The sequence below is a fragment of the Chaetomium strumarium genome, assembly GCF_033439665.1.
Source record: "Chaetomium strumarium strain CBS 333.67 chromosome Unknown B0T15scaffold_1, whole genome shotgun sequence".
In the NCBI taxonomy this organism is placed as follows: Eukaryota; Fungi; Ascomycota; class Sordariomycetes; order Sordariales; family Chaetomiaceae; genus Chaetomium; species Chaetomium strumarium.
Window position 1 is genome coordinate 4,515,076 of NW_026944429.1, and position 22,993 is coordinate 4,538,068.

Genomic DNA, 22,993 nt, shown 5'->3' on the forward strand with positions numbered 1-22,993 from the left:
GCCTTTGCTGCGAGAAGTGCAGTTGCTTTGCAAACAAAACCCACAAACGCCGGGAAGCCTGCGGACAAACTTCGCCAAAATGGGTGTTGGACGTCGTATGAAGAAACAGGGCCCTCCTGAGCCTCTATCGGAAGAACACTTCGCCAACCTCAAGCGGAAAAAGGGTCTGCCCGTTGACGATGCCCCCGTCGAGGCCCCCTCGAGCAAGAAGCGCCGAACGTCTACCAAGCTCGAGAAGCCTGCTAAGGCCCGCCGTGAGGAACCTTCCAAGAACGGCGTGGCATCGAAGTCCTCGGGCAAACAAGCCAATGGCACCAAGAATGGCCCCGTTGCATCAGTAAATAGCCGCAAATCTGGCAAGGTAAAGCCGAAGAAAGTACCTGCGCCGGAATCAGGATCGGACGAGGATGAGGAGATGGACGATGAGTTCGGCGCTTCCGACTTGGAGGATGCCAGTGACTCTGAGCTGGAAGAGAAGCTTGGTGACGACTTCCTTGGTTCCGATGACTCCGTCTACGATTCCGAGCAGGAGGGCGCCAAGAAGGAGAAGTTCGTCTTCTCTGATGATGAGGATGATGATGAGGACCGGGAGGAGAAATTGACAGCCGCCAACATCGAGGGCCTGTCGAGGAAATTGGACGAGAAATTAGCCAGGGAAGCAGCGGAAAACGAAGCGGAGCTGCGTGAGGAAGCGCTACAAACCAACATTGACGGGGACAAGCCTCATATCCTCGGCGAAGAGGACGAGGCAGACGAGCTCTCGGCGAAGACGAAGGGTCTACTGGCACCTGATCTCCAGATGTTGAGGACCAGGATAACGGAAACGATTCGAGTGCTGGAAGACTTTACGAACCTCGCCGAGGAAGGACGGAGCAGGGCCGAGTATACCAACCAACTTCTGAAGGACATCTGCGCCTGTATGTGCACCGTTCCGGCCCCTGCTGGTCAACACGAATCAGGACTGTTGTGGCTGACGGCGCATTGATAGATTATGGATACAATGAATTCTTGGCAGAGAAGCTCATGTACGTCCCCAGAGCCTACAGGTCTCAACATTGATTGCTGACATACTACAGGAACCTGTTCCCACCCAGGGAGGCGTTCGCATTCTTTGAAGCCAACGAAGTGCGTCAACCTAGTCAGGTCCTTCAAATCCTTCCATGGCTAACTGGGGGAACAGACGGCTCGTCCAGTGGTCATTCGCACCAACACCCTACGCACCCATCGCCGCGACCTTGCGCAGGCGCTCAGTCAGTCATGGCTTGTTCTGATTCAATGGGCCTTTCCAATACTAATACCTCGTAGTAAACCGCGGTGTTACACTGGAGCCAGTGGGCAAGTGGTCCAAAGTTGGTTTGCAAGTGTTCGAGTCAACGTAAGCACTACATTGTCACATTTTCCGATTATCACGGACACTAACCGGGTCTGAAGTGTGCCGCTTGGTGCCACTCCCGAGTATTTGGCCGGCCATTACATCCTGCAAGCCGCCTCCTCTTTCCTCCCCGTCATGGCACTGTGCCCTCAGGAGAATGAGCGTGTCCTCGATGTGAGTTGCTAGACCCTTCAACGTCTGCTATCGCGCTGCTGACTCAGTTTCCGACCATAGATGGCTGCAGCCCCCGGAGGCAAGACAACGCATATGGCAGCGTTGATGAAGAACACCGGCGTCATTTTCGCGAACGATCCTAGCAAAGCTCGTGCCAAGGGTCTAATTGGCAACATCCACCGTCTTGGTGCGAGGGTAAGAGCTGCGGTCCGCTTCTCTTCTGGATGTCTCTGGCTAACGGGCGCGCTTCAGAATACCATTGTCTGCAACTACGACGCCCGCGAGTTTCCTCGGGTGATTGGTGGCTTCGATAGAGTGCTGCTAGATGCTCCATGCTCCGGTAGGTCCGCAGAAGTCTCTATGTTGGTGCTCGTTTCTAACTCGAGTTACAGGAACGGGCGTTATTGCCAAGGACCCCTCGGTGAAGACCAACAGAGATGAGAAGGACTTCCAACAATTACCGCACACACAGAAACAACTGCTTTTGGCGGCCATCGACTCGGTCAACCACGCAAGCAAGACCGGCGGCTACATTGTCTACTCGACATGTAGTGTTGCGGTTGAGGAGAAGTGAGCCTGATATTATCCGTGCCCTTTAGGCGATACTAACCTTGCTGCAGCGAGCAAGTCGTCAACTACGCACTCAGCCGTCGCCCGAATGTGAAGCTGGTTGAGGTGAGTCGTTCAAGTCAGCAGCGGTTGAGGACCACGCTGACCTTGCCCTAGACTGGCCTACCCTTCGGCAAGGAAGGCTTCACGAGCTTCATGGGGAAGACTTTCCACCCAAGCCTCAAGCTAACGCGCAGGTACTACCCACACCTATACAACGTCGACGGGTTCTTCGTCGCCAAGTTCCAGAAGATTGGCCCCACCCCAGGCAATGCGGTGTTGGCCAACGGCAAGAAGGACCAGAATGCTGCCAGCACCACATCTGGCGACAGAGACGAAGATGGTGTTGTCGACAAGACACCGATCGGCGCCGAGGGAGAGGATCAGGAGAAAGATGAGGACGACTTCGGCGGGTTTGACGATGAAGAGGATGAGGATTACATCGAGAGGGCCAAGCGGAATGCTATGAGGAGACGAGGCCTGGATCCCAGGGCACTCAAGAAGGGGCAGGAGAAGAAGGCTGCCGAGGAGACGGAGGCACGGAAGGAGACCGTAAAGGAGAAACCCAGTGACAAGGCTGGGGAAAAGCCGAAGGAGAAGGCTAAGAACAAGGTCAAGGAGAAGACAAAGGCCAAGGAGAAAAAGTAGGAAACCACCAAGTAGCAAGCTGTACTCTGTATATACTAGTAGTTGTCTTTGGTGCGAGCAGTCCAAGGCAGGCTGCTAATTCAGACAGCACCTTCTGCCTTCGTCTGGGCGGATGGTGGAATTACACTGCGCCTAGTCCTGAAGTCTTTGGAGGAACTGGTGGGTCAATTGCTATGATCATCTCTTAGCATTTCACTGGATACCCGCAAGTCCTTGGCTCCTGAGTACACCGCCAATAGACAGAGGGTACGGAATACAAATACCTGTTTCCGATGTCCACAGAAGCAGGCATATCTGACAAACACATAGATCCTCGAGTCCAGGTGCCATGTTGAATTGTTGATACTTTTAGCATCATGAAGACAGGCAGAGATGCGCTCACCAGCTCCACAGGGCGATTTTATTACAAGACTACGGCTGCATTGAAATGTACGTTCAATCATTGCGACCCTTCCCATCGTGAGTAGGGAAGAACCGCACCCAAGATTGAGCGCCGAAGAGACTTCGTCCTTCTCCATTCTGTTCGGAAACCTACGACTTGGGTCCTGGGCCACGGCCGACTGCGTAAAGCAGCCGGGGGCCTCGTAAATCGCATCGAGCTAGCTCCGAGAATGTTGGAATTTGCGTTGTTCATGGAAAAGAAAGGAGGAAAAGAATCAAAGGGCCGGATTTTTTCTGGAGTTTTATGAAAGATGCAAGTGGGGCTTTGCTGTGGGGCCGGGCACGTGGCTGCTATCCGAACACGGACCGACCGCATCGCCGCGTGCAGCCGAGCCTAAGGTCAACTTCAGATGATCCCAATTAGCAAACTTGAAGCCTGAAGGTAGCAAAAAAAGACACGGTTGAGTCTTTGATATTCTATGCCTCCTCCTTTAACACGTTGACAAGACATCAAGATATCTGATACATAACAGCCACATTGGCTATCATGAACGCGACTCAGAGCGTCCCGCGATTCTTGCTCCCTCGCCTGAGCTGGACCAGCCAGCTCTCGACAGCATCGAGCATCCCCGGAGCATCCGTATCCGTCTTCCAGCAAGCGAGGAGCACAACAAGTGGAGCAGCAGTATGGCAGCAATCGTCGAAGAAATCAATTCATACGGCCGGCACGATGCCCATGAGGGATTTGATGAGAGACAACACCATCACCCGGCCGAGGAGGAGTCCCACCAGCGTCGCCCGCAACCCAGTGCTCCGGCGCTCATTCCACGTCTCCGCGCCGCGGAGACGTGACCACCACTTCGACACCCTCCGCTTCGTGCAGCGGCTGCAAGAGGAGGGCTTCACAGAAGAGCAGTCTGTCGCCATGATGAAGGTGCTCAACGACGTGATCGAGGAGAGGTCAGTCAGGATCCAACTGCTTGCTTTGCCTCCCCTCTTTCCTGTCATACGTAGCTAAACAAATCCCCCTTCCCCAAATGACAGCATCCAGAACCTCACGCGCACCATGGTGCCGCGCGAAGAAGCGGCCAAGACCACGTACACACAGAAAGTGGACTTCGCCAAGCTGCGCAGCGAGCTGCTCTCGGCGGACAGCACCGAGTCGAACGCGACGCGGGCGGCGCACGAGAAGCTGACCAACGACATCGCCAAGCTGAGCAGCCGGCTGCGCGACGAGATCGGGCGCACGCAGGCCAGCGTGCGGCTGGACCTGAACCTGGAAAAGGGCCGCATCCGCGAGGAGGCCGTGTCGCAGGAGCTCAAGATCAAGGAGACCGAGACCAAGATCGAGCAGGAGGCGGCCGCGCTCAGACAGCAGCTCGAGCAGGTCAAGTTCCAGACGCTGCAGTGGCTCATGGGCGTGTGTACCGGCTTTGCCGCGCTGTTGCTCGGTGCTTGGAGGCTGTTGATGTGAATGGAACCGCAGGGCCCCCGTATGTCTTCCAGTGTCTGGGTAGCTTACCTACGGTTTGGGGGGTGGATTTTGCGTTAGAAACAAGGCAGCTAGCTCAGCGAAGCATATTCTCCCTCGGGGGCTGCTTTTTCTCCTCGCCTTTGATCAAGATGCATGGTTACTGTGGAGAATATATATGTCTGCGGAGCTTGTTCTTCAACACAGCTACCGCTGCGGGCTGTGTCTGGCACAATACAGGCGAACACATAATATACCGGGGCTTCAATCACTTGGACAGGTTCGACGAGAGTCACCTGGCACAGCAAGATACCAGGTATGTTATGAACTCAGGGCTCAATCGAATTTCATGTAGCTAACCAACAACTATATACGGAAAAAAACCAGACCATCCCGCCGGTCCTGCTCTTTCAAGCTCCCACCCACCCTTGGACCGATGATGTACAAATGCGCCTACACCGTGGTAGCGCCGTGATGAACAAAAGCAGGCAGATCCGGTACGCTGCCCGCGGTGGGTGGAGTTATCCAACACACCGAATCGAGAAATGAAAACACGGTGGTGGTGATGCTTTTGCTTGGGTTGTTTTTCTTGCGTGCGGGATAGGTGCTGCTGTCTATGTGCCAATATACACCCGCGAAGCAGAGTCGTCGACGCCATCCACGCCGTCCATTCTTACTCCCTTTTATAGATCATTCGAAGCTGGCCCCGAGAAAGAGGGAGAGAAAAGCAGTGCGAAGGGAAAAAAGGGGGGGTCGGCCATCTGTCTCAACGCGTCAGTGAGACTGCGAGCGAAGAGAAAGAGAAAAGAATCGAAAAGTCGTGACTGACTTTAGGCCTCGATGATGGTGCGGGCGACGTTGTACATGGCGTGGAGGTCGCGGGTGGCCTTGGTGCACATGCCGTCGGGCGTGTAGCAAGACGCCTCGGCCTCGGCAGCGCGCTTCCAGCACGGCTGGCCGAGGAACTGTCGGCACCACTGGGGGTCGGCCTCGCGCTTGACGCGCTGGGCGTTGCCGGCGTCGATGGTGTTGATGACGGCGGCGGCGGCGCGCTTGGCCTGCCAGCACGAGCCGCCCTGCTCGGTGCAGCGCTTGTGCTCCTCGGCGGCGGCCGACGAGCCGTCACGCTTGTAGCACGAGTGGCCGACGAAGTTGCTGCACATGGGGTCCGCCATGCGCTTGTCCTCGGCCGGCGCGTCGCGCTTCCAGCACGGCATGCCCAGGAACTGCTGGCACCAGCTCTGCGCCTCGCGCGCGGCAAGGCCGGACGACTCCGTGGAGCGCTTCCAGCAGGGCATGCCCAGGAACTGATGGCACCACCCTTGGGGCTCGGCCTCGGCCTCGGCCTCGCGCTTCTCGGTCTCGACCTCGTCGGAGCCGTCGGAGCGCTTCTTCCAGCACGGCTGGCCAAGGAACTGAGTGCACCAGGGCTCCGCCTCGCGCTTCTTGGACTCCTGCTCCTGGGTGATCGGGGTGGCGCGCTTCTTCCAGCACGGCTGGCCGAGGAACTGGGTGCACCAGGGCTCCGCCTCGCGCTTCTTCGACCCTCCTTCCTCGTCCGAGGTGGCGGTGGTAGTGGTCGGGCCCGTGATGGGGTAGGGGAAGTGAAGGCCGCTGTAGTAGGCCGACGGGTTGCCCTGGCTGGCGGCGATGGCGAGGGCCAGCTCGTTGAGCTGGCGCCGGGCGACGTTGGCGGTCTCGCTCGAGGAGTCGTCGCGGGCGGCGATACCGGGGGCCGGCTTGAGCGCCGCGGCAAAGGCATCGGCGGCGCGCTTGACGGTGTCGCAGGCTTGGCCCGGGGTCGAGCACCAGCGCTTGTCGGCCTCCTGCACGGCGGCGCCCTCGACGGAGGTGGCCACGGACAGGAGGGTAAGGGGGAGGGTGAACTTCATGATCTCGGAGGCGAGAAGGGAAGGCTTGTCTGAGTGAAGGTATGTGTGTATTCTGGGTTAACGAATATCTTGACGACCCTTTCGTATTATGATTTGACTTGTACGGGGCAAGGAGAGGAACGGTAGGATGCGATGGTGGAAGGTCGAGGATGGTGTCTTTTTTATAGGTGTAAGAGGGGGGCCCCCTTATTCAGGAGGGTTGAGTCTATTGTGTCAATGGACTATAGACTCTCGGGCGCGAAGTTTGCAGAACAGCAACCCATCATCTCCATCGGCACCGACGAGAATCGGTCATCCTGGCAGTCTAGAAAGGGCCTTCGAACAAACGCAACAAAAAGAGAAGTGTCGTCGAGACTAAGATTCCATTGCTGGCGGCTGCTCCTAGCAAAGGCCTATTCAGACCCCGAATAGGAAATTGTGTGCCTCGTAGCCGAGGACGCCTTTTCTTCTGGCGACAAAGCATTCCAGGATGACTACAGCGTCGGTGGCGAACCCCTTAAACAAGAACTGCTCGGCTAGGGATGAGAACTCGATACCCGGGACATTCTAGACCTGATTTCGTCGGCAGATCTGTTGGGGTGGCTGACTGTTTTCTTGGTGTTTGTCTTGCAAGTGTCTCCTTATTGAGTGTTTATTCAAACCCCTTTTAGGAAGGTGTGGCTTATTGATGGAACAGAACAACCAACCAGCTTCAAAGGGCAGAATTTGTGGGAGGATACCGTGTGTGCCTACCCAAACGTGCAGCAAAGCTGTAACGGGCTACGGGCACTTGAGGCTTCCAAGAGCGGTGGCCGCGAGATGATTGTACATTTCTCACATGGTGGTTGCACTACAGTAATCTTGATCTCATCCTTCCCAGTCTGAAGAAGAGTAGGTGTTACAGGGCCAGAATACACTGCGTTTCATGCTTCTATTTCCGTCCAAGACCTGCAGCCCATTGCAGAAGCTGGGTTTGAAGTTCTCATCAAACCGCAGCGTTCTTCAGCACCCTGAACGGGTGGTGGTGTCCCGCCTCGGACTTAACCGCCAGGTCTTGTCCAGCTCGTCCTCTGCCGCCAACAGGGTCTATTGAGGACAGAAAAGGATCGAATCCCTTTCAAGCACGGTGACACGAAGAAGCAATGGTCCCGTCGGCTCCGACTGTTCAACCCCTGGGATTTCAAGCCGGACTCAGCAGAGCAGTTCACTTCTTGATACGTACCTTAGGTTGGGTACCCCACGGGAGGAGATCTCAGCTCCCCACAATCGATCTTTGATTTCGGCTCGGGAACCGGTAACCCCCTGCCGCTCAGTGCTGCAGATTGGGGGAATCCAGACATGAACTCACCCCCGAACCTCTTCGCGGCCCTTACCAGAAAGGATAGGATGCCATTTCCTTGCTTATCATTTGACTCGGACAAACATCTCAAGCCCCACTTGGGACTCATGAAGACCAAAAGCTACGGCAAAGGGAACTTACTGTGGATCGGGGTGGACAGTCGAGACCCAGTCGTGTCACACGGAGCAAAGTATCTGGAAGTCTGTAACGGTTACTTTTGTCTATGAAGTAGTACTACTGATGGTGTGCCAACTCAGACTAATGACCTACTAAATACTCTATCAACTTTTGGTTTTAGTTTCTCATTCTACAATGAATACCCGAACTTTATGCCTTTCTCCAGCAGCTCAGCCAACTCAGAGCAACTAGAACGTGCTCTACCATTTTGCCTGCAGTTGGCAATCTGCTTACCGTCTACCCTGCACGAACAGAAAACAGAAAGCAAGGACCATCGAGGGGTGCGTAATCGCAGCAGCAACTAAACCTCTGCTCCCGCGTCCCTTACATAAGTCGCCCTCAAATCCCGGCACCCCGGCTTCCGGCGAAGCTTTGGAGGCGGCGGAGGAGACGCGACATGAGCAGCAGGTGGCTGCATCCGCTGCGTTGGTCCGGTGGGGTGTATCTCAGCGGCCATTGCATTCTTAGGATGACGCATTCCTTCTCCACGCCGCCGCTGACTGGGCAGTGTCCTTCTGTCGTCGCCACTCTCTGTGCCCGTGGACGGCATCAGAGGCAGCCTATTGCTGCTGCTGCTGGCCATGGACACTCCGGGTGTGCCCCGGCCCAGCGGTTGTGCGACAGGGGCCTGGCGCTGTTTCCGCATGACACTTACCACCACGTGTTGAGTTTGTGGCTGGGCGGTTATCGCACTTACGCCTACCTCCTTGCCCTCTGGGCGTGTAAGCTGTGTGCCTGCGCCGTTGATGACAGGTGCTGGTGGTGCTAAGGGACACAGACGGAGGGCGTGTCCCGCCTGCGTGTCGCTGCCGGCACCGGACCGGTACGCAACGTAAGCCTTGTTGGTCGGCGTTATCGGCACCGCGGCAGCAGAGTCTAGCCTTACCTTGCCCCCAGGAACCAAGCACTGCGGGTGGTTAGCTGGGTTTGTGACGTAGGCATAGTGCTTCTTCCTGTTGAGGCTGGCGATTGTTGTTGGGCGATCTATGGAGCGGCATGCGAACTCACCTTGCTTCTGGGACTGATGATCCGCCTCGTGGTCTTGGATCGACGTTGGGACTCGCTGCACTAGAGGCAGCAACTGAGGTCTTGGTTCCGTCGACGGGCCTGGAGAGGCCGTTGAGCTGGATGGGGTCGATGCGTTAGTGACATACAGTCGTCCTCGGAGTGCGGCAGTCGAAGGGATCTTTCTGAAACCTTGGACTACGAACGAGCGCTCCTTATGGCGTTGCTTGCAGGCTGCCTTGAAGCAACGCAGAACCTTGGAATTGATTGTAGAGAGGTTCCATCGCTTACCCATCGAGCGCTGGGGCTCTATCTGTGCGAGCTGGTTGTGCATGTCGGCCTCTGTCAAGGTGCGGTTACGGTATGAGAATTCCCCCAACATTTCAATTGTTGCTGAAAGTGACGGCTCGGCAATGCTTGTGTCCCTGCCGCTGCGTGGTGGTAGAAGAGCACTCGGAAGAGGATGCACGTTGGACTCGGGACTTGAAATGCTGTTCGGCACGAGATTAGAATCAGACGATACCTTGTTCATGCTGGGAACAACCTCAATGCCCTTGTCCAGGTCAAAGGATCCAGGCCGTTCAGCATCTCAAATGGAGGCGGCAGGAGGCCTTCACAGTGGTCTTTGTTTCAGACAAGGGCGACAATGACATGCTCTTCTTGGTGAGGACGGTGATGCATCTTCTGGTTCACGTACCTACCTAGGTAGGTTATGGTACTAGGTAGCCGCCGCAGCCTACCTTATGAAAGAAGTCACCCTACTATTAGTACTTCTTGCTGCTGCCTGAATGGGAAGTTGGGGAGCCGCATCGATTCAGCTCGCATGCAACCACTTGGTCCTCACCAATGAGAAAGGATCGTGCGATTTGCATCGCAGCGAAACCGCCGTTGCTCTTCCCCGCCCAAAACAATTTGCCTTTCAGCTGCAACGTGGTGGCCTTGGCCCTTGATCTCTTTCTCGCGCAAATCGGTTCGAGACTCCGTCCACAGACCACGACAAGTCTTCTTGAGATTTTCACATGTTCGATTGATATGGCTGCTGTCAGCGAGGCGAAAGCAAGGGAATTAATCTCCCAGCTCCAGCGAGTTCAGCAGGATGAAATCCGCATCCTGCAAGAGCTGTACGGCATCCGGGGGGATCAGGAAGCACGAGTTGAAGATCCCCCGGAAGGCAAGTCATGAGCTCTTCTGTTGCCCGAGTGACATGAATAAAAAGTCGCACTGTCAGGCTGACATCTCTAGTGTCGGATGCCACTTCGGATGACGACGGCTCTGGTCGAGACGTCGACGACAATAGGCAGGATAGCGATGAGAAAAGCGAGCAGGATAACGACGAGAAAGGCGAGCAGGATAACGACGAGGGAAGCGAGCAACATAGTGGCATTGTGTGCACACCTCCAGGGTGGAGAGCCCCCTGGAGAGCCGCCTGGACCGACGAACTCCTCGCACAACGGATCCACACGCGTAGGTTCCAGTGTGATATCTCTGACTCTGGTACAATATCTAAGGTAGGTAGTTACTAACTTACTTCAAGACCAAGTACGTGGTGGAGGTAGTATTGCGGAGAACGACCTCACGGATCCCGCGGCCAAGTTTATCCACGACAACGTACTACGATCGCTGCGTGACTTTTCATTCAGAAGAGGGATCCCTTTTAAAAACGGGGATGATGCCTTTTGCGTGATCGACTTTGACCGCGAGGGCGGAACGACTTTAGAGACTAGTGATAATACCCCCGACTCCCGTCAGGCTCTCTTCAGGGGGGTAGGGCCCTATGCCGTTGCAAGTCGTGAGTAGGGGTGCAGGTGCTAACCGGTATGCTGGAGTAGCGATCCGCGAGTTCATCATATACGAGGCACATGTGCGCAACCCATTCATCCACGCACTTAGTCTCTTGTTGTTCAAGTTCTTGTGCTTACCGTACAGTCAAGATCTGTCAAAGCCTTTACCCCAAGTGCTCTAGCAACTATTTTTCTCACCGGCGCAGGCTACTTCATATATGCTGCACTGAGGAGACACCTTAGTAGACGCGTTGGCGACCGGGTCTACGTCGGGTCTCACATACTTGAGTTCGGCGAAAACGGCATCACGGTACGTAACTGCCTCAACTTTGATCTCGGTTCGATCCTTGTCCTTCGGTCGCTGACCCTACCATGACTGGGCAGGCAGGCTCCATCACTGTGCCATACTTTGCGGTGACAACGAAAAGGCCTGCGGAGGACCTAGCGCCTCTATCCCCGGCCGGACTGTTCGGCGGTGTCCACGGCCCAAATTCGAAATATATTCGGGAGGAAAGATTTACCATTTTCTGGTATCGCCGCGGATCGGGTCCATCTTTGTTCGTCACTTTCGGTGCCCTATACCCTCTTACGGACGGGCCTCTACTATGGGCAGTCGCGCTACTAAGAATCAACCTGGGATGGATCTGGTCGGAGTGGAAGAGGGTCTTAGATTTCTTAGAAGAGCAAACAAGCCTCCCCGTAAGTCCTTAGTCATCTACTAATGGCTCGCCTCCCCTCCCAACTACTCGACTCCCCGTGCACCAGCTTATCGAAGATCGTCCCCGTCTGAGGATTTAGAGCACTGTTATCTTCGACGAGGAGATGGGACAGAATCTTCTTTTTGATGACAGTAGCTTCACCAACGCCAGAAGGTATTTCTGGGCCCTCCAGTCACTGCGAGTGTTCGATGACCATATCTCGGGAACGGTCCGTCTACTCAAGGAGATGATCAGATCGATCGACGAGGACTCCCACAGCCGGTCTGGAGAGTCCGAGAACCAGATACAGGAAGATCTCTTCAACGAGCACAGGGCGATACTGGACGAACTTCGGGCGAGAATCGAACGAAAGCGCCAGGAGATTGAGAGTCTAAACAACGGTGTAAGTCAAGTCCTCTGTTTTGAATTAATTTAATAGACTGCTAAGAGTCTTGTCTGTACCATACATAGCTTTTCTCAGCCTCATCGGTAGCCGAGGCACGTTTCTCTTCGGAACAGAACGGCAACATTCGCCTCTTGACCCTCGTCACCATTGCATACCTCCCTTTGTCTTTCGTGGCTGTTCGTAAACCCCAAATAGTCCGAGACAATCCCCCTTCCTTGCTCGTTCTGCCCTCCATAGGTATGTCTACGACGACAAACTGCTAATGACAATGCTTGCATTCGTAGACGATCTACGGCATGAATGTCCTCCCGGAAGGCACGTCGCTTGGATCCTTCTTCGTTGCCACTGCCGTCCTGAGCGTCATCACCTTTGCCATCGTCTTCAACTTGCAGCTCTTAACCGTCTTTATCCGCCGGCATCTCTTCGGCAAAGCCCTGGACAGCATGCGTCTGGACCCGAGCCCGCAATGGCGAGACCGAGCGCAGCACTTGCGGCAGGAGGGAGCGAACAAGCGGAAGTCGTTCCCGGCGAGCAAATGGCTCTATCTGGGCTATCTCTTCCACCTTGTCTTCGATCGCAAGGCAGCACCGCCGTCGGCTGAGAAGGGGAGAAGGGATGACAGTCATACGGTGTAACTTGGGAGAATGCACAACACGTTGTGAGCAGACTTTACGACTATCGAGTTATTACGTCGTTGTATAACTAGGATCATGCGGGAACATTGATATTCAGAATGCTCTCGACGCTCCTCCCCGTCTCTAACTGTGCCCTAACGAGTTTCCATCCAGGAAGGGAACATACACTCCAGATCGCCAGACGAAAGATAACCTGTAATGTCTGTCGCCAAAATCTAGTATTAGAGTCTTGGCCACTAACCAGAACGCAGGAAGGGTGAAAGAAAACGAACGAAGCATCCCACCTTCTGCGCCGGACTAAAAATCCATGGAACCTAGCTGTATCTGTAGCACAGCCCGCTAGAGCAGAACTGCGCATCGGGCGCGCAGCACTGCCGGCTGCAGCAGATGTTGTACGGGCAGCAGAGGTCGGCGGAGGCGCAGTAGTACGGATAGTTGACGGGGCATACCACCGCGGCGGCGTTCATCAGGGCAGCATCATCATTCGGCTTGTTCGCTTTGTTGGGGGCCGCCACATCGGAGCTGGCGAGACCCGCGGCGACAGAGTTGTCGGAGAGCTCTTGCTCGGGCAGGGCTTGGCTGTTGTCGAGGGCGAGGGCCAGAGGGGCCAGTAGGAGAGCGGTGAGGGTGAGCTTCATTTTTTTTTTTTTTTCTTTTCGTCTTCTTTTTGAATATGTGGGTTTTTCAAAGAGAGCGAGATGTGAGGGGGTATTCTCTGGTTCTTGTATGTTTGTCCGATGGGATGCAACGAGGGCAGGTTGACGGAAGATGAGTGCTCGCTTTATACTTTATAGTTAGGTAGGAGGGTAATCAGACCTCAGCCTTGTTGAGGTTTGTAGGTATCACGGAGCGTGTGGCTCTGGCTCAGCTCGCTCGACGATCACCGTCGATCACCGCCGATCCGTCATTAAGACAGCACAGAGGAAGCTCACATGATTCGTGGGGTTGTCCCGGTGTCTTGTCTACGAGAACGGTTCCCTTCCACACTGCAGCAGTTCTGCGCTCCGGCTGAGGAGCGTGGACCACTCATAGTTCTGAGCGGTCGAAGCAGATCTGCACGTCCAACACTCTCGGCGATTGATTTCTTCCGTGCTGATGCTGACTGCCAGAACGTTAAAAAGGCCCAGCTGCCATGGCTTGCAGGCTCAGCCCCTGGACGCTAATAATGGTTGTCGCTTTGCATGACTGCATCAACCGTAGCTTTTCATCCTCTTTTTACAGACTGCTGGGTTGACACAGATCCTACTACTTCATCCCGTCTGGCAGCGGTAGAGTCTGAAAGTCCATCCTGTGCAATATACCGTATCAACGCTGCCTCGCCTGTTAACTGACCATCGTTGAGCTGTTTGCTGGGCAGGAAGACCTTAGCGGGATACTCCCGCGGTTTAGTTCCCGACAAGGATGTATTAAATTCTCCTGCCAATTCAATTGTATGATTCTGCTATGACCCGATTTGCTGCAAGAACACATCTTCCAGAGCCATTAGCTCGCGACGATACCATAGTAACCATCTTCAAAGTTCCGTTCCGAGCAGTTCAAACCGTGTGAACCTTTCCATCATTGGAGCCAATTCGAGAGGGTTAAAAGCTGTCTTCAAACTCTGCGAGATTAGAACCTGGACCGTAGCTGAGGAATGCTGAAAGACACCAGTCACCACTTACTTACCTGACGCCGGGGCGAGGGATCTAGTGCATATCCGTGCCCCTGTATTCGTCGGTGCCCGGCAAATCAGCCACGTCGGTATAGGGAACGTCGGAGTCGTCCGAGTCCCAGTCCTCGGTGGTCGGCTTCCTGAAAAACAAATCAAAAAGCCCCGTCAGTTCACGAGGGACGGGGAAAAGGAATGACCCATGGCACAACACAACACAGCACGTACCAGTAATTATATACGAGGGCCTCGGTCAGCTCGTACATTCTGCCGAAGAGTTCGGCAGGATCGGCGGCCCAGTATTTGGTGGAGATATGGTTCCTCTCCGCATCCATGGGCTCGTGGCGGGCATGGAAGCGATCCTTGGCCACGGCCTCGATGATGAAGTGCTCATAGTGCTGGACAAGGTTCCCTAAAGGTAATTTTCCGACGGGCAGCCCAGGGGCGGTTAGGAGTGACTTTTTCTTTCTCTTTTTTTCTTTACAATTCCAACTTACAGTGCCGCTTGACGTTGCGGCGTTGGGCTTTCGGCAGGAGGCTGACGGCGGGGAGCGCGACGCCGTTCTCCATCTCCTCGACGCGGCGCTTGACCATGCGCTCGTACTCGGCGGCGAAGCCGACAAACTGCTGCTTGAGAGCGCTGCCGCCCTGGGGCGCCTTCAGGCCCTGGCTGTAGTAGCGCTTGAGGTAGTCGCCGACGAACTCTTTGTAGACCACGTCGATGACGTCCGTGATCCAGACCTGCACCGCCGTCCAGCTGGTGAAGTCGATGAGCTCGCAGATCTCGCGCCGCTTGAGGACCATTGTGATGTTTGTAATGGGGGTGAAGTTCTGTGATGGGAAGAGGGTGCTTAGAAGTTTGGGAGAATCGGAGGTCGGTTGGAAAAAGGCGGCTTCTGTTGTAAGGAAGGAAGGAAAAGGGTTCTTTCGAGGAAATGGATCACTGATGCGTTCAGAGCGGGTCTTTATACCACACCCCCCGCCGAGAAGCTGCGGCCCCTTTGCGCCCGCAGCTCCGCCGGTTTACAGGGTTCACAGAGTTTCCTGCTACGTGTGACAGCCACCGCCGTGCCGGAGCCTGCTCACTGTGACAGAAGGCCAACTGTCGCTTGCGCCGCCGGGAGGTCGTGGTGGTGGAATGTGTTAACCCCTGCCAGGTGACAGATGTGCAACTCTGGCCCCGTCGCGCGGTCAGACAACTAAGACGATGCTCGATCGTGGCAGAGCAGTCGAGTGTTTGCTGCCGAGTTGTACAGCTGAGGGGGTTGAAACGGTTGTAAGTGTTACTCAGGGGTTACTATAACTGTATCTGTGATCCTAGCCACGGTGATCAGACGGCATGTGTCCGTCCCATCATGCCTTCGTCCCATCATTTTCCGTCCCATCATTTCCGTCCCATCATCTCCGTCCCAGTATTATCTGTCCTGCCGTGTATCTATCCTTAACGGTGACAGTAGGGAGTCCTCGTCTTATTGGGTAAGTGAATAGTACAGCTTATAGATTCTTATGTACTAGTATGTGTCCCCTGACACGATCTCAACCAGGCAATGTCAGGATGCTGTGTTGCTATGGCTCCATCTAGTTACACTGTAGTTATTAGTCAAGTCCACTACATATCTGTCCTCTATTGCATGGTTTCGTGTGTTTCCAGGCGCAGTGTTGTAAGCCATTGGGTATTGATGCCAGCAAAACCTAGATCATGATGCATACCAAACAGCAGTGAACGCCCAATTCTTGGTGGCCTCTGTATCTTGGAAGAAGGAATCTTGCAACCCTTTCCTGTCTTGCAACCCTTTCCTGTCTTGCAACCCTTTCCTGAGTGCCTTGATGGAGCCTTGATGGAGAATCGTGCAAGACTTCCTCGTTGATGCCGAACCTCTTTCAGCAAGCGAATTGAACTCTTGTTCTAACATTTATTGTTGTGGTGATAAAACTTAGCAAGATATGCTGGGCAATAGACTCCCCTCGTAGCGGTGATAGTCAACCTAATGATGGCGACTGGTAGTTGGGGATTGTACCTGACATAACATACTATCAAGGCCTGCTGACAAAACAACGCCTGGGGACCGTCGTCACCAACAGGACTACGTGACCATCTACGATTTCAGACACTGACTTGGAAGTTCCAAGTGGCCACTCAGTTGGTCCCTACGCCGAATTCACCTCAGACGATAGGCTCAATTTGGCTAAAGTTCTCTTTCTCTACAGAAGGGTCTTTGAACTCACATGATTTCGGACTACAATAAGTTTATCTCGGCTGAAGGTCCGATGACTGAGTCAAGAGGAATATGCATAGTGGCCGGTTAGTCCCTTGCCGTATTGTTCCGGCCAGTGTGCCGTTTTCAAAACTTGAAAAGCCGGCATGGTCTTTAGGAGAATGACTACCGGTAGCCCGTGGGCACAGGCAGAGGTCTTGAGTCAGAGCATTACCGAGGTGTATTCAAGAGCATAGGCGATTCCCAGAGCATTAAGGGCTGGATTCTTTCATACTCATAGATACAAACTTCCAGAAAAATAGCTTTCTTCTGGAGGCCATTGGGCACCTCTTGAGCCTCCACCCCAGCATCAAGAAAGCCGTACACCAATCAGCTACGATCCAAGCAAGTGAAATTAAACTGAAATGAGAAGGAAATAAAAGCAAGAGAGGAAAGAGTGAGAGTAAGAGGGAACGAGGAGAGAAAAAGAGGAAAGAGAAAACAGTGGAAGAAAATGAGAAGGAGATAATCTATCAGGATATGAAAAATGATAAAGCAGATGATAAGGAAGACAAGAAAGGAGGTCAGGAAGATGATAATTAATCTTCACCTAACGGGGAGCCATTTCAACTTTCGGAGCTTGTCATGCTGCCTCCTTCCTGCTCTAACTCTGAGAAGAGCAGCCTTCCCAGAGCCGACCTTGTACGAAAATATCAGGCATTCAGGGGCGCTCCCACATCTAAGACCGTGATCTTGGGCCGACATCCAAAGCTATTGTGGTCAGTCTCACGAGTGGCAGCGGCGTGTCATTGTGACAAGATACAAGAATTTCCATCATCGGGCAGCGGGGGCATCGGACCGCGATGGAGAACAAACCTTCTCGGCTGAATGAATCTTGGAAACCGAGAATAGAAATTGTTATTTACCCTAGCGCATCGTCAAATTCCGCTCCATGCTCCACCGACCCGCAGCCGATTGGAATCATGTTACAGTCAACCCTGCACATAACGATCAGGTCCGGGCCCACCTTTATCAAAGGCCCGCGGCCAGGCCCCCTAAGGTCAGCAGATTTACCTCTCCCGGCTTCGGGTCGCATTCCCGGACGAAAACAAAAAAGTGATCCAGCGCCGATCCAACACGATCCACACCTCTCATCCTATCTTGACTCTGACTCTCGACTTCCTGAGTGCTACGTGCTCCGTACCGGTGATACCCATTCGCCCCGGCTTCGGATCGTGGGGCCGATCAAGATGCTCCCATCCGCTCACTAGGTACCTTTCACAGCAGATAAAACGTTACCTATGGTTCCTTTTTAGTTCAGACCCTCACTGGCCCGGTCTGGACACCTCTAGAATTCGCTCATCATCCGAGACAGTACTGAGCGAGGAGCATGTTACCGTATCTGAGAGCGCTTATTAATGTACGGGAGAAAGGAGCGCCCGTCATTTGTTGCGCATTGCGGGACCCAGCCCGCCGACACCTCATTCCATGATCCTGCAGATGAGCATCGTCAATTCGTCAGACAGACAGGAGCTCTCCTTGGCATCTTGCAAACGTGTCTCGAAGGGGCTGGTTGGGAAGCAGGGATTGCAGGGGAACGGTGCAGAGGGCAACAACGTGTGGTGAATACGTACCTAGGACCCTAGGTACGGAATAGGTACCCTCCTTTGGTGGCTCGGCAGGTTAGGTAAGGTAGGCATCCCTTGTGCTCAAACTTTGCTTGCCTATCCGAGAGATTGTGATGAACGAGACATTGTTGCCGGGCAGTCCATCGGGACACATCATCATGCTCGAGGTGCTCTATCCAATGATGGTCTTGACGCTCGTTTGAATAACTTGAGGAGTCAACCGGGCGGAAACAGCCGCATACAGGTGTATGCTGTGCAGTCCTAACTAGTCGGTGGAAGGAGTAACTAAGTCAAAGAGGGGATGGTCATGGCAGTCTTCCAACCACCAATCACATCTCGACTGAAGGTAACTACGATATGTACTGTACTTACTCAGTGGACCTGCTCCTTTACCGTTTCCTAAACGGTAAACCCCTGCAGATGGCGATTCAACACTCCACTGACGGCTCACATGTGTCCCGACTCCGGGGCGCCGTTGGGGGGAAAGGGGGTAGGGGGGGTTGTTGGGCATCATCGACAACCAAGATGGCTGCATGCAACCTATCCGGACCTGTCATTTCCCACACACCTGTGCAGTAGCTCGCGCAGTAGCTCCACGAACCGTTCTCCCCGTCCCTGGTCCCCACTGCCCCCGCTCATTCTCGGCGACCATTCCCTCCTCGGGAGTAGTACCCCTCCCCTGCGCGTCACGGCCACTGTCACCCTGACTTGATTGACGGGTGATGGAATCATCCAGGGTAACTATGTAAAAGGAGATGACAGAATGCAGTTGCCCTGTCCTGATTTCTCGATCTCGATCCACTGCATCTCTCCAGTCTCCAAACAAAGGGGTCGACAGCGGCGGGTGTTCAGCCTTTCTCCGTCACATACTAACGTACATACATACATAGTGTATGTGTCGAGTCTTGAGTGGCTGCAGATGGTAACCTCAGCCACATGTTACTAGTGTTAAGCGCTAACTTGCATTACACTACTGCCATGCATTCGTCGCACTCATTTTGATAAGTTGATCTCTGAGGAGCGACAAGGACAGAGATATGACATGTCTGTTTTCTTCTTCTTCTTCTTTTTCCTCTTTTTCCCCTTTTTTTTTTTTTTTTTTTTTTTTTTTTTTTTTTTGGCCTGCCTCACAGCCGGGTTTCCTCCTCGGCCGTGCCGCTGCACAACACCCAAAGCAGCAATCAGAGTCTCGAGCTGATTGACTACCACATTGTCGGGACCTCGGCGAGACAGCGAGGTGCGGTAGTTTTCGCCAACACACACACAATAGCTTAGAGGACTTCCATGTCTGTTGGCGCGCGGTTGGCGCTATTTTGCTCACCGGTGCAGCAGGTGTTTCGACTCATTCGTCTTTCGATTCTGCCGCGAACGGACGGGACTAGAGGAAGGGGGGCAGGGAAAGAGGATGGGGACATCAGACGTTACCCAAACCCAACCGCCTAACAGTAGACGCAGGCAACCAGGTTTGGGAAAATTTCTGCAACCGTCCAATTCAATGGCTGGATTGTTTGCTTTGCTTGTTGGACGTGGTTTTCTTCTTCTGTTCTGGCCCCCTGACTGTGGCGACACCGTTCAACCCCCGCTCGCCATTGACCAAGTGAACGGGGGAGGGGAAGGGGTACCGGGAACGCAAGACTGATCTGATAATCGATGGAGATGTAACGCCAGGATCGGACGCCAGTTTCTTGTCAATGAAGGAAAATGAAATCCTGTATAGCGCCGACTAGAGCATCGTCTATCAAACAGGCCTATCGAACTGTATTTTTCAAACAGCCAGACAAGTGGTGGATACACAAATTCCAACGACACTTATTAAGGAGAGATTACCGAACATGATCGGTTGATGGAAGCTGGACTCTCAAATGGAAAGAAAGAGGGAAAAAAGGAGAAAAAGAAACCCTAAATCCCGAGCCTCTCTCCCGTGTTTTGCCAGCCTCTTGATGCACTCGTATTCATTGGTGCCACCGAGGCGCTTTCACCTTCTCCGCGCGCGCGTCGAGAGGGGGATATGCGCACTGCAATCTTCGCATCTGACTGCGTCAGGGCGCAGGTGAAACTTCCAGCAGCGGCAGACCCAGTAGCCCTGTCCGCGCTCGAGGGGCTTGCGAAGCTCGATCACATCGCCGGGACGGTACCACCGATTCCGGAGGCCGCAATCGATGCAGAAGCGCCGGACGCGCCAGGTCTCCTTCATCCGCTGGTCCATGTATGAGCCATCGCCACCGCTGCCGCTGCCGGTGACGGCGCTCGACGTGCTGCTATCGCGGAGGCGAGCCTTTCTTGCAGCCGCGAGCTTGAGGCTCGTCCCCGTTAGGCTTGGGTCGTAGTGTGGGTTTGAAGTCGGCGGCGCGGGGGTGTGAGGCGGCGAAAGGCTTGTCCTTGACTGCTCAGCATCGTCGCAGTCTTTCTTGGTCATGCCGCGCAAAGGTGACAGCTCGAAATGTTCAAGTCCCTTGAAGGTGAAGCAGTGGTAACAAGCGGACCAGTTCTCGAGCTTGCGGTTCTTCTCTTCGTTCAGCAAGCCGGCCGTCTTCTCGTCCTCCGGGAGCATGTTCGGGTGGAAGTTGTCCCTGAACCATCGAGAGACCTGGTATGCCCTGCGGCAGTCGTCCCACGTGAGATACGTCCGGATCTTGTTAATGACCTTTTCCGGAAGCTGCAAGTGAGACTTCTCTGGGACTTCTGGGTGGTGCGTCACGGGCGGACTGTGACTTAGCGGCGGCGTGTGGTATGGTACCAGGTCTGGCGAAGGTTGGTAGGCCGTCGTAACAGCGAAGGACGGATATAAGGGAGCATAGGCGTGGTAGGACAAGGGAGATGTGTGTTGTGGCAGAGTGGCGGCAGGGTAGCCGCCGTACGGAGACGCTCGTGAAACCGGTCTTGGAGTTGGGGCTGGCGAACAAAGAGGGTACGCAAGGGCGGCCTGCGCTTGAAGAAACTGGGACTGGCCCCTCGTCAGTGATGTAGGCTGAACCGGATGAGACGCCGGTGAATGCTGGTGCGACGGCCCCGAGTAATGCCCCCTTGAGTACATCGCGAGGCCTGCTCCCGGGTCGGAGATGCCGGACGCGGGTGACATTGTTCGCGAGATGCTGCCATGATGATGGGCATTGCCGTTGCTGTACGGTAACGAGTACGAGGCTGAGGAAGAGTTCGATGATACCGAGGCAGAGCGTGTCCCCAGCTGCTGGTTGGTCGGCATAGGAGACGCATAGTACACGTCGTAGTTGTAAGCCATGCTGCGATAGGACATGACCGTCGTTGGGAGTCTATGACTCGGTGCGAGTAGCTAAGAAAACTTAGAAAAGAGCCTTTTGAGTGATGAGGTTGCCGGTAGGTAAGGACGGAACTTGGGTGGTTCGTAGCGTGGATGGTGTCCGCTGAAATGACCAAGAGGCAGGTTTCTTCCGGGACAAACGCCGGAGAAGGGACTGATCCCCGGTCCTTATAATGGTGTTGTTGGCGTGGCAGACTGTGGCTGCGAGGGAGACGACAGATAATATTGCCTGCCGTTCTCGTTACGTCCGTGTATGGATAGCTGACTGGGGCCACCTGTGATTGACTGGATTGAGCACCGCGCGGAGATGGTCGCCTATCAAGCCGCTTCTGGGAGCCGCCGGGTGCTCTGCCCGTCAGGGATGACCCGGTTTGATGGCAGGAGGTGGTGTGCACAGCAGATGTATGTACAGTACATACCTAAGTACCGAGGAAATAGTATGGGCCTCCGCAAACTCAAGCTGGCCAGCCGCCCTGGGAATACTGATGTTGATCACTGCGATGAGGACTGTTGCCGGTCGGCTGAAGAGGTTACTGGTCAGACTCTGCCTAGCTCGACTGCAAGACGATCCGATTTTGGCGGTCAGCGATGCCGATAGTCCTGTTCAGGGACCAGGAAGCTGGCGATTCAGAGGTAAATGAGGCCCGGGGGGGTTGGTTCTGGAGATCATCTGACTGGCGCGGAACGCGGCCAGCCGTCGAGTCGAGGTATGTACAGTACATACAGCCTTCACCGTCGTGGTTCGGGACGGGTCAGGGGCGACCCCGGGCGTCGGTCAGCCTTGTGATTGGAAACGCTCTGTAAGACGTGCAGAAAGGGATCGAAGTCAAATATTGGGTGGCCTCTAGACCCCTCGCGGCAAAGTTGCTGAACCCCGCCGCCAGCTTCACAGAGGCAGTAGACTGTGGTTTGGCACGCCCTAGCCAGCCATGCACACTGACCGAAAGTTGGAGTCCTGTATCCCTAATACAAGATGCGACGCCACTGTCTGTCATGCACACTTTGAGTTTCGAATGACAAACGCCCTAACTTCAGCGAGTGAGGGAGGGGAAGCATCGCAGGGAAGAAGGGTGGTGACGAGAATCCCTGGCATAATCAAGGTGTCGGACGAGGGAGAGTTTCGGATAAACTTCGCGGGGGGAAGAGGAGGCATTCATGACCCCATGCGGCGGTCTCCGGCCCTGATCCCCCCAGTTGCCCCGACTGAGTACCCGGACTCAATGTCACGGCATGATCCGGATGAGCAAGGATCTGTCGCCTGAGTATTGCCCACCTCTTAGTGCGAAAAGACGGAACTTTCATTTCTGTGACTTGCCAGTTTACCTCTGCATTCTTGATGTACCAAAAGGCCAGCTCATTTGGAAGACCGCAGGATAAAGACATAAGGTACGGAGTAAGCGGCTGGCACTCTGTTCTGTCATGCCAAGTGGAGGCTTGAGCCTGGACTCGGCTTGCTCGAGAAAGATCCTTTCCTGTATGACAGGCTGGCTAACCTGTATTGGCTAGCTGATTGTCTTGCCTCGATGCGCCCCGATTCGAAGCTGCAAGGTGCGGTTGGCAGCAAACTTTCCAGCGCTGTCGCTTGCTCTTCCACTGTCCGATTTTGAAAATGATAGCTGGCCAGAGCTTCATCATCCGCATAACTCGCACAAAAGCGTTGGGAGGAACGTAAATACCA

General features: G+C 54.5%; 9 protein-coding genes across 9 annotated transcripts; 4 read left to right on the plus strand and 5 right to left on the minus strand.

The window, feature by feature from the left end:
* Positions 1–79: 79 nt before the first annotated feature.
* On the plus strand, positions 80–2,803 carry B0T15DRAFT_489383 (NOL1/NOP2/sun family-domain-containing protein; the record flags this gene model as incomplete). Its single annotated transcript, XM_062866593.1, has 11 exons — positions 80–917; positions 989–1,025; positions 1,077–1,125; positions 1,181–1,250; positions 1,306–1,375; positions 1,432–1,546; positions 1,607–1,741; positions 1,799–1,886; positions 1,939–2,116; positions 2,167–2,221; positions 2,273–2,803. The coding sequence occupies 11 exons, from the start codon at positions 80–82 to the stop codon at positions 2,801–2,803; spliced, it is 2,166 nt and encodes a 721-aa protein (XP_062726505.1).
* An 805-nt stretch (positions 2,804–3,608) lies between these two features.
* Positions 3,609–4,958, plus strand: B0T15DRAFT_426360 (uncharacterized protein). Its single transcript, XM_062865648.1, has 2 exons — positions 3,609–4,144; positions 4,229–4,958. The coding sequence occupies exons 1-2, from the start codon at positions 3,732–3,734 to the stop codon at positions 4,656–4,658; spliced, it is 843 nt and encodes a 280-aa protein (XP_062726506.1). The 5' UTR covers positions 3,609–3,731; the 3' UTR covers positions 4,659–4,958.
* A 257-nt stretch (positions 4,959–5,215) lies between these two features.
* On the minus strand, positions 5,216–6,699 carry B0T15DRAFT_47034 (putative pheromone protein). Its single transcript, XM_062865986.1, has 2 exons — positions 5,485–6,699; positions 5,216–5,416 (listed from the first exon to the last, which is right to left on the minus strand). The coding sequence occupies exon 1, from the start codon at positions 6,545–6,547 to the stop codon at positions 5,486–5,488; it is 1,062 nt and encodes a 353-aa protein (XP_062726507.1). The 5' UTR covers positions 6,548–6,699; the 3' UTR covers positions 5,216–5,416; position 5,485.
* A 1,682-nt stretch (positions 6,700–8,381) lies between these two features.
* B0T15DRAFT_507368 (uncharacterized protein) lies at positions 8,382–9,381 on the minus strand (the record flags this gene model as incomplete). Its single annotated transcript, XM_062867641.1, has 5 exons — positions 8,382–8,573; positions 8,698–8,963; positions 9,051–9,149; positions 9,197–9,232; positions 9,339–9,381. 5 exons carry the CDS (start codon positions 9,379–9,381, stop codon positions 8,382–8,384), a joined length of 636 nt encoding a protein of 211 aa, XP_062726508.1.
* A 538-nt stretch (positions 9,382–9,919) lies between these two features.
* B0T15DRAFT_47069 (uncharacterized protein) lies at positions 9,920–11,348 on the plus strand. Its single transcript, XM_062865987.1, has 5 exons — positions 9,920–10,218; positions 10,290–10,511; positions 10,582–10,811; positions 10,877–11,138; positions 11,213–11,348. Exons 1-4 carry the CDS (start codon positions 10,080–10,082, stop codon positions 11,069–11,071), a joined length of 786 nt encoding a protein of 261 aa, XP_062726509.1. The 5' UTR covers positions 9,920–10,079; the 3' UTR covers positions 11,072–11,138; positions 11,213–11,348.
* Positions 11,349–11,402: 54 nt separating this feature from the next.
* Positions 11,403–12,699, plus strand: B0T15DRAFT_47107 (cora-like Mg2+ transporter protein-domain-containing protein). Its single transcript, XM_062865989.1, has 4 exons — positions 11,403–11,527; positions 11,620–11,929; positions 11,998–12,108; positions 12,217–12,699. The coding sequence occupies exons 2-4, from the start codon at positions 11,651–11,653 to the stop codon at positions 12,565–12,567; spliced, it is 741 nt and encodes a 246-aa protein (XP_062726510.1). The 5' UTR covers positions 11,403–11,527; positions 11,620–11,650; the 3' UTR covers positions 12,568–12,699.
* Positions 12,667–13,499, minus strand: B0T15DRAFT_47086 (uncharacterized protein). The gene is made up of 2 exons (XM_062865988.1): positions 12,852–13,499; positions 12,667–12,769 (listed from the first exon to the last, which is right to left on the minus strand). Exon 1 carries the CDS (start codon positions 13,203–13,205, stop codon positions 12,882–12,884), a length of 324 nt encoding a protein of 107 aa, XP_062726511.1. The 5' UTR covers positions 13,206–13,499; the 3' UTR covers positions 12,667–12,769; positions 12,852–12,881.
* A 753-nt stretch (positions 13,500–14,252) lies between these two features.
* On the minus strand, positions 14,253–15,019 carry B0T15DRAFT_489389 (uncharacterized protein; the record flags this gene model as incomplete). The annotated part of the gene is made up of 3 exons (XM_062866594.1): positions 14,253–14,358; positions 14,444–14,627; positions 14,713–15,019. The coding sequence occupies 3 exons, from the start codon at positions 15,017–15,019 to the stop codon at positions 14,253–14,255; spliced, it is 597 nt and encodes a 198-aa protein (XP_062726512.1).
* Positions 15,020–19,845: 4,826 nt separating this feature from the next.
* Positions 19,846–21,780, minus strand: B0T15DRAFT_47216 (uncharacterized protein). Its single transcript, XM_062865991.1, has 2 exons — positions 21,735–21,780; positions 19,846–21,327 (listed from the first exon to the last, which is right to left on the minus strand). The coding sequence occupies exon 2, from the start codon at positions 21,289–21,291 to the stop codon at positions 20,014–20,016; it is 1,278 nt and encodes a 425-aa protein (XP_062726513.1). The 5' UTR covers positions 21,292–21,327; positions 21,735–21,780; the 3' UTR covers positions 19,846–20,013.
* Between the last annotated feature and the right edge of the window lie 1,213 nt (positions 21,781–22,993).

Coding starts and splice junctions, on each gene's coding strand:
- B0T15DRAFT_426360 (XM_062865648.1), top strand. CDS start 3,732: ATGAACGCGACTCAGAGCGTCCCGCGATTCTTGCTCCCTCGCCTGAGC. Junction 4,145..4,228: donor AACGACGTGATCGAGGAGAG/GTCAGTCAGGAT, acceptor CCCAAATGACAG/CATCCAGAACCTCACGCGCA.
- B0T15DRAFT_47034 (XM_062865986.1), bottom strand. CDS start 6,547: ATGAAGTTCACCCTCCCCCTTACCCTCCTGTCCGTGGCCACCTCCGTC.
- B0T15DRAFT_47069 (XM_062865987.1), top strand. CDS start 10,080: ATGGCTGCTGTCAGCGAGGCGAAAGCAAGGGAATTAATCTCCCAGCTC. Junction 10,512..10,581: donor CGCACAACGGATCCACACGC/GTAGGTTCCAGT, acceptor ACTTACTTCAAG/ACCAAGTACGTGGTGGAGGT. Junction 10,812..10,876: donor GTCAGGCTCTCTTCAGGGGG/GTAGGGCCCTAT, acceptor ATGCTGGAGTAG/CGATCCGCGAGTTCATCATA.
- B0T15DRAFT_47107 (XM_062865989.1), top strand. CDS start 11,651: ATGGGACAGAATCTTCTTTTTGATGACAGTAGCTTCACCAACGCCAGA. Junction 11,930..11,997: donor TTGAGAGTCTAAACAACGGT/GTAAGTCAAGTC, acceptor TACCATACATAG/CTTTTCTCAGCCTCATCGGT. Junction 12,109..12,216: donor TCCCTTTGTCTTTCGTGGCT/GTTCGTAAACCC, acceptor TTGCATTCGTAG/ACGATCTACGGCATGAATGT.
- B0T15DRAFT_47086 (XM_062865988.1), bottom strand. CDS start 13,205: ATGAAGCTCACCCTCACCGCTCTCCTACTGGCCCCTCTGGCCCTCGCC.
- B0T15DRAFT_47216 (XM_062865991.1), bottom strand. CDS start 21,291: ATGTCCTATCGCAGCATGGCTTACAACTACGACGTGTACTATGCGTCT.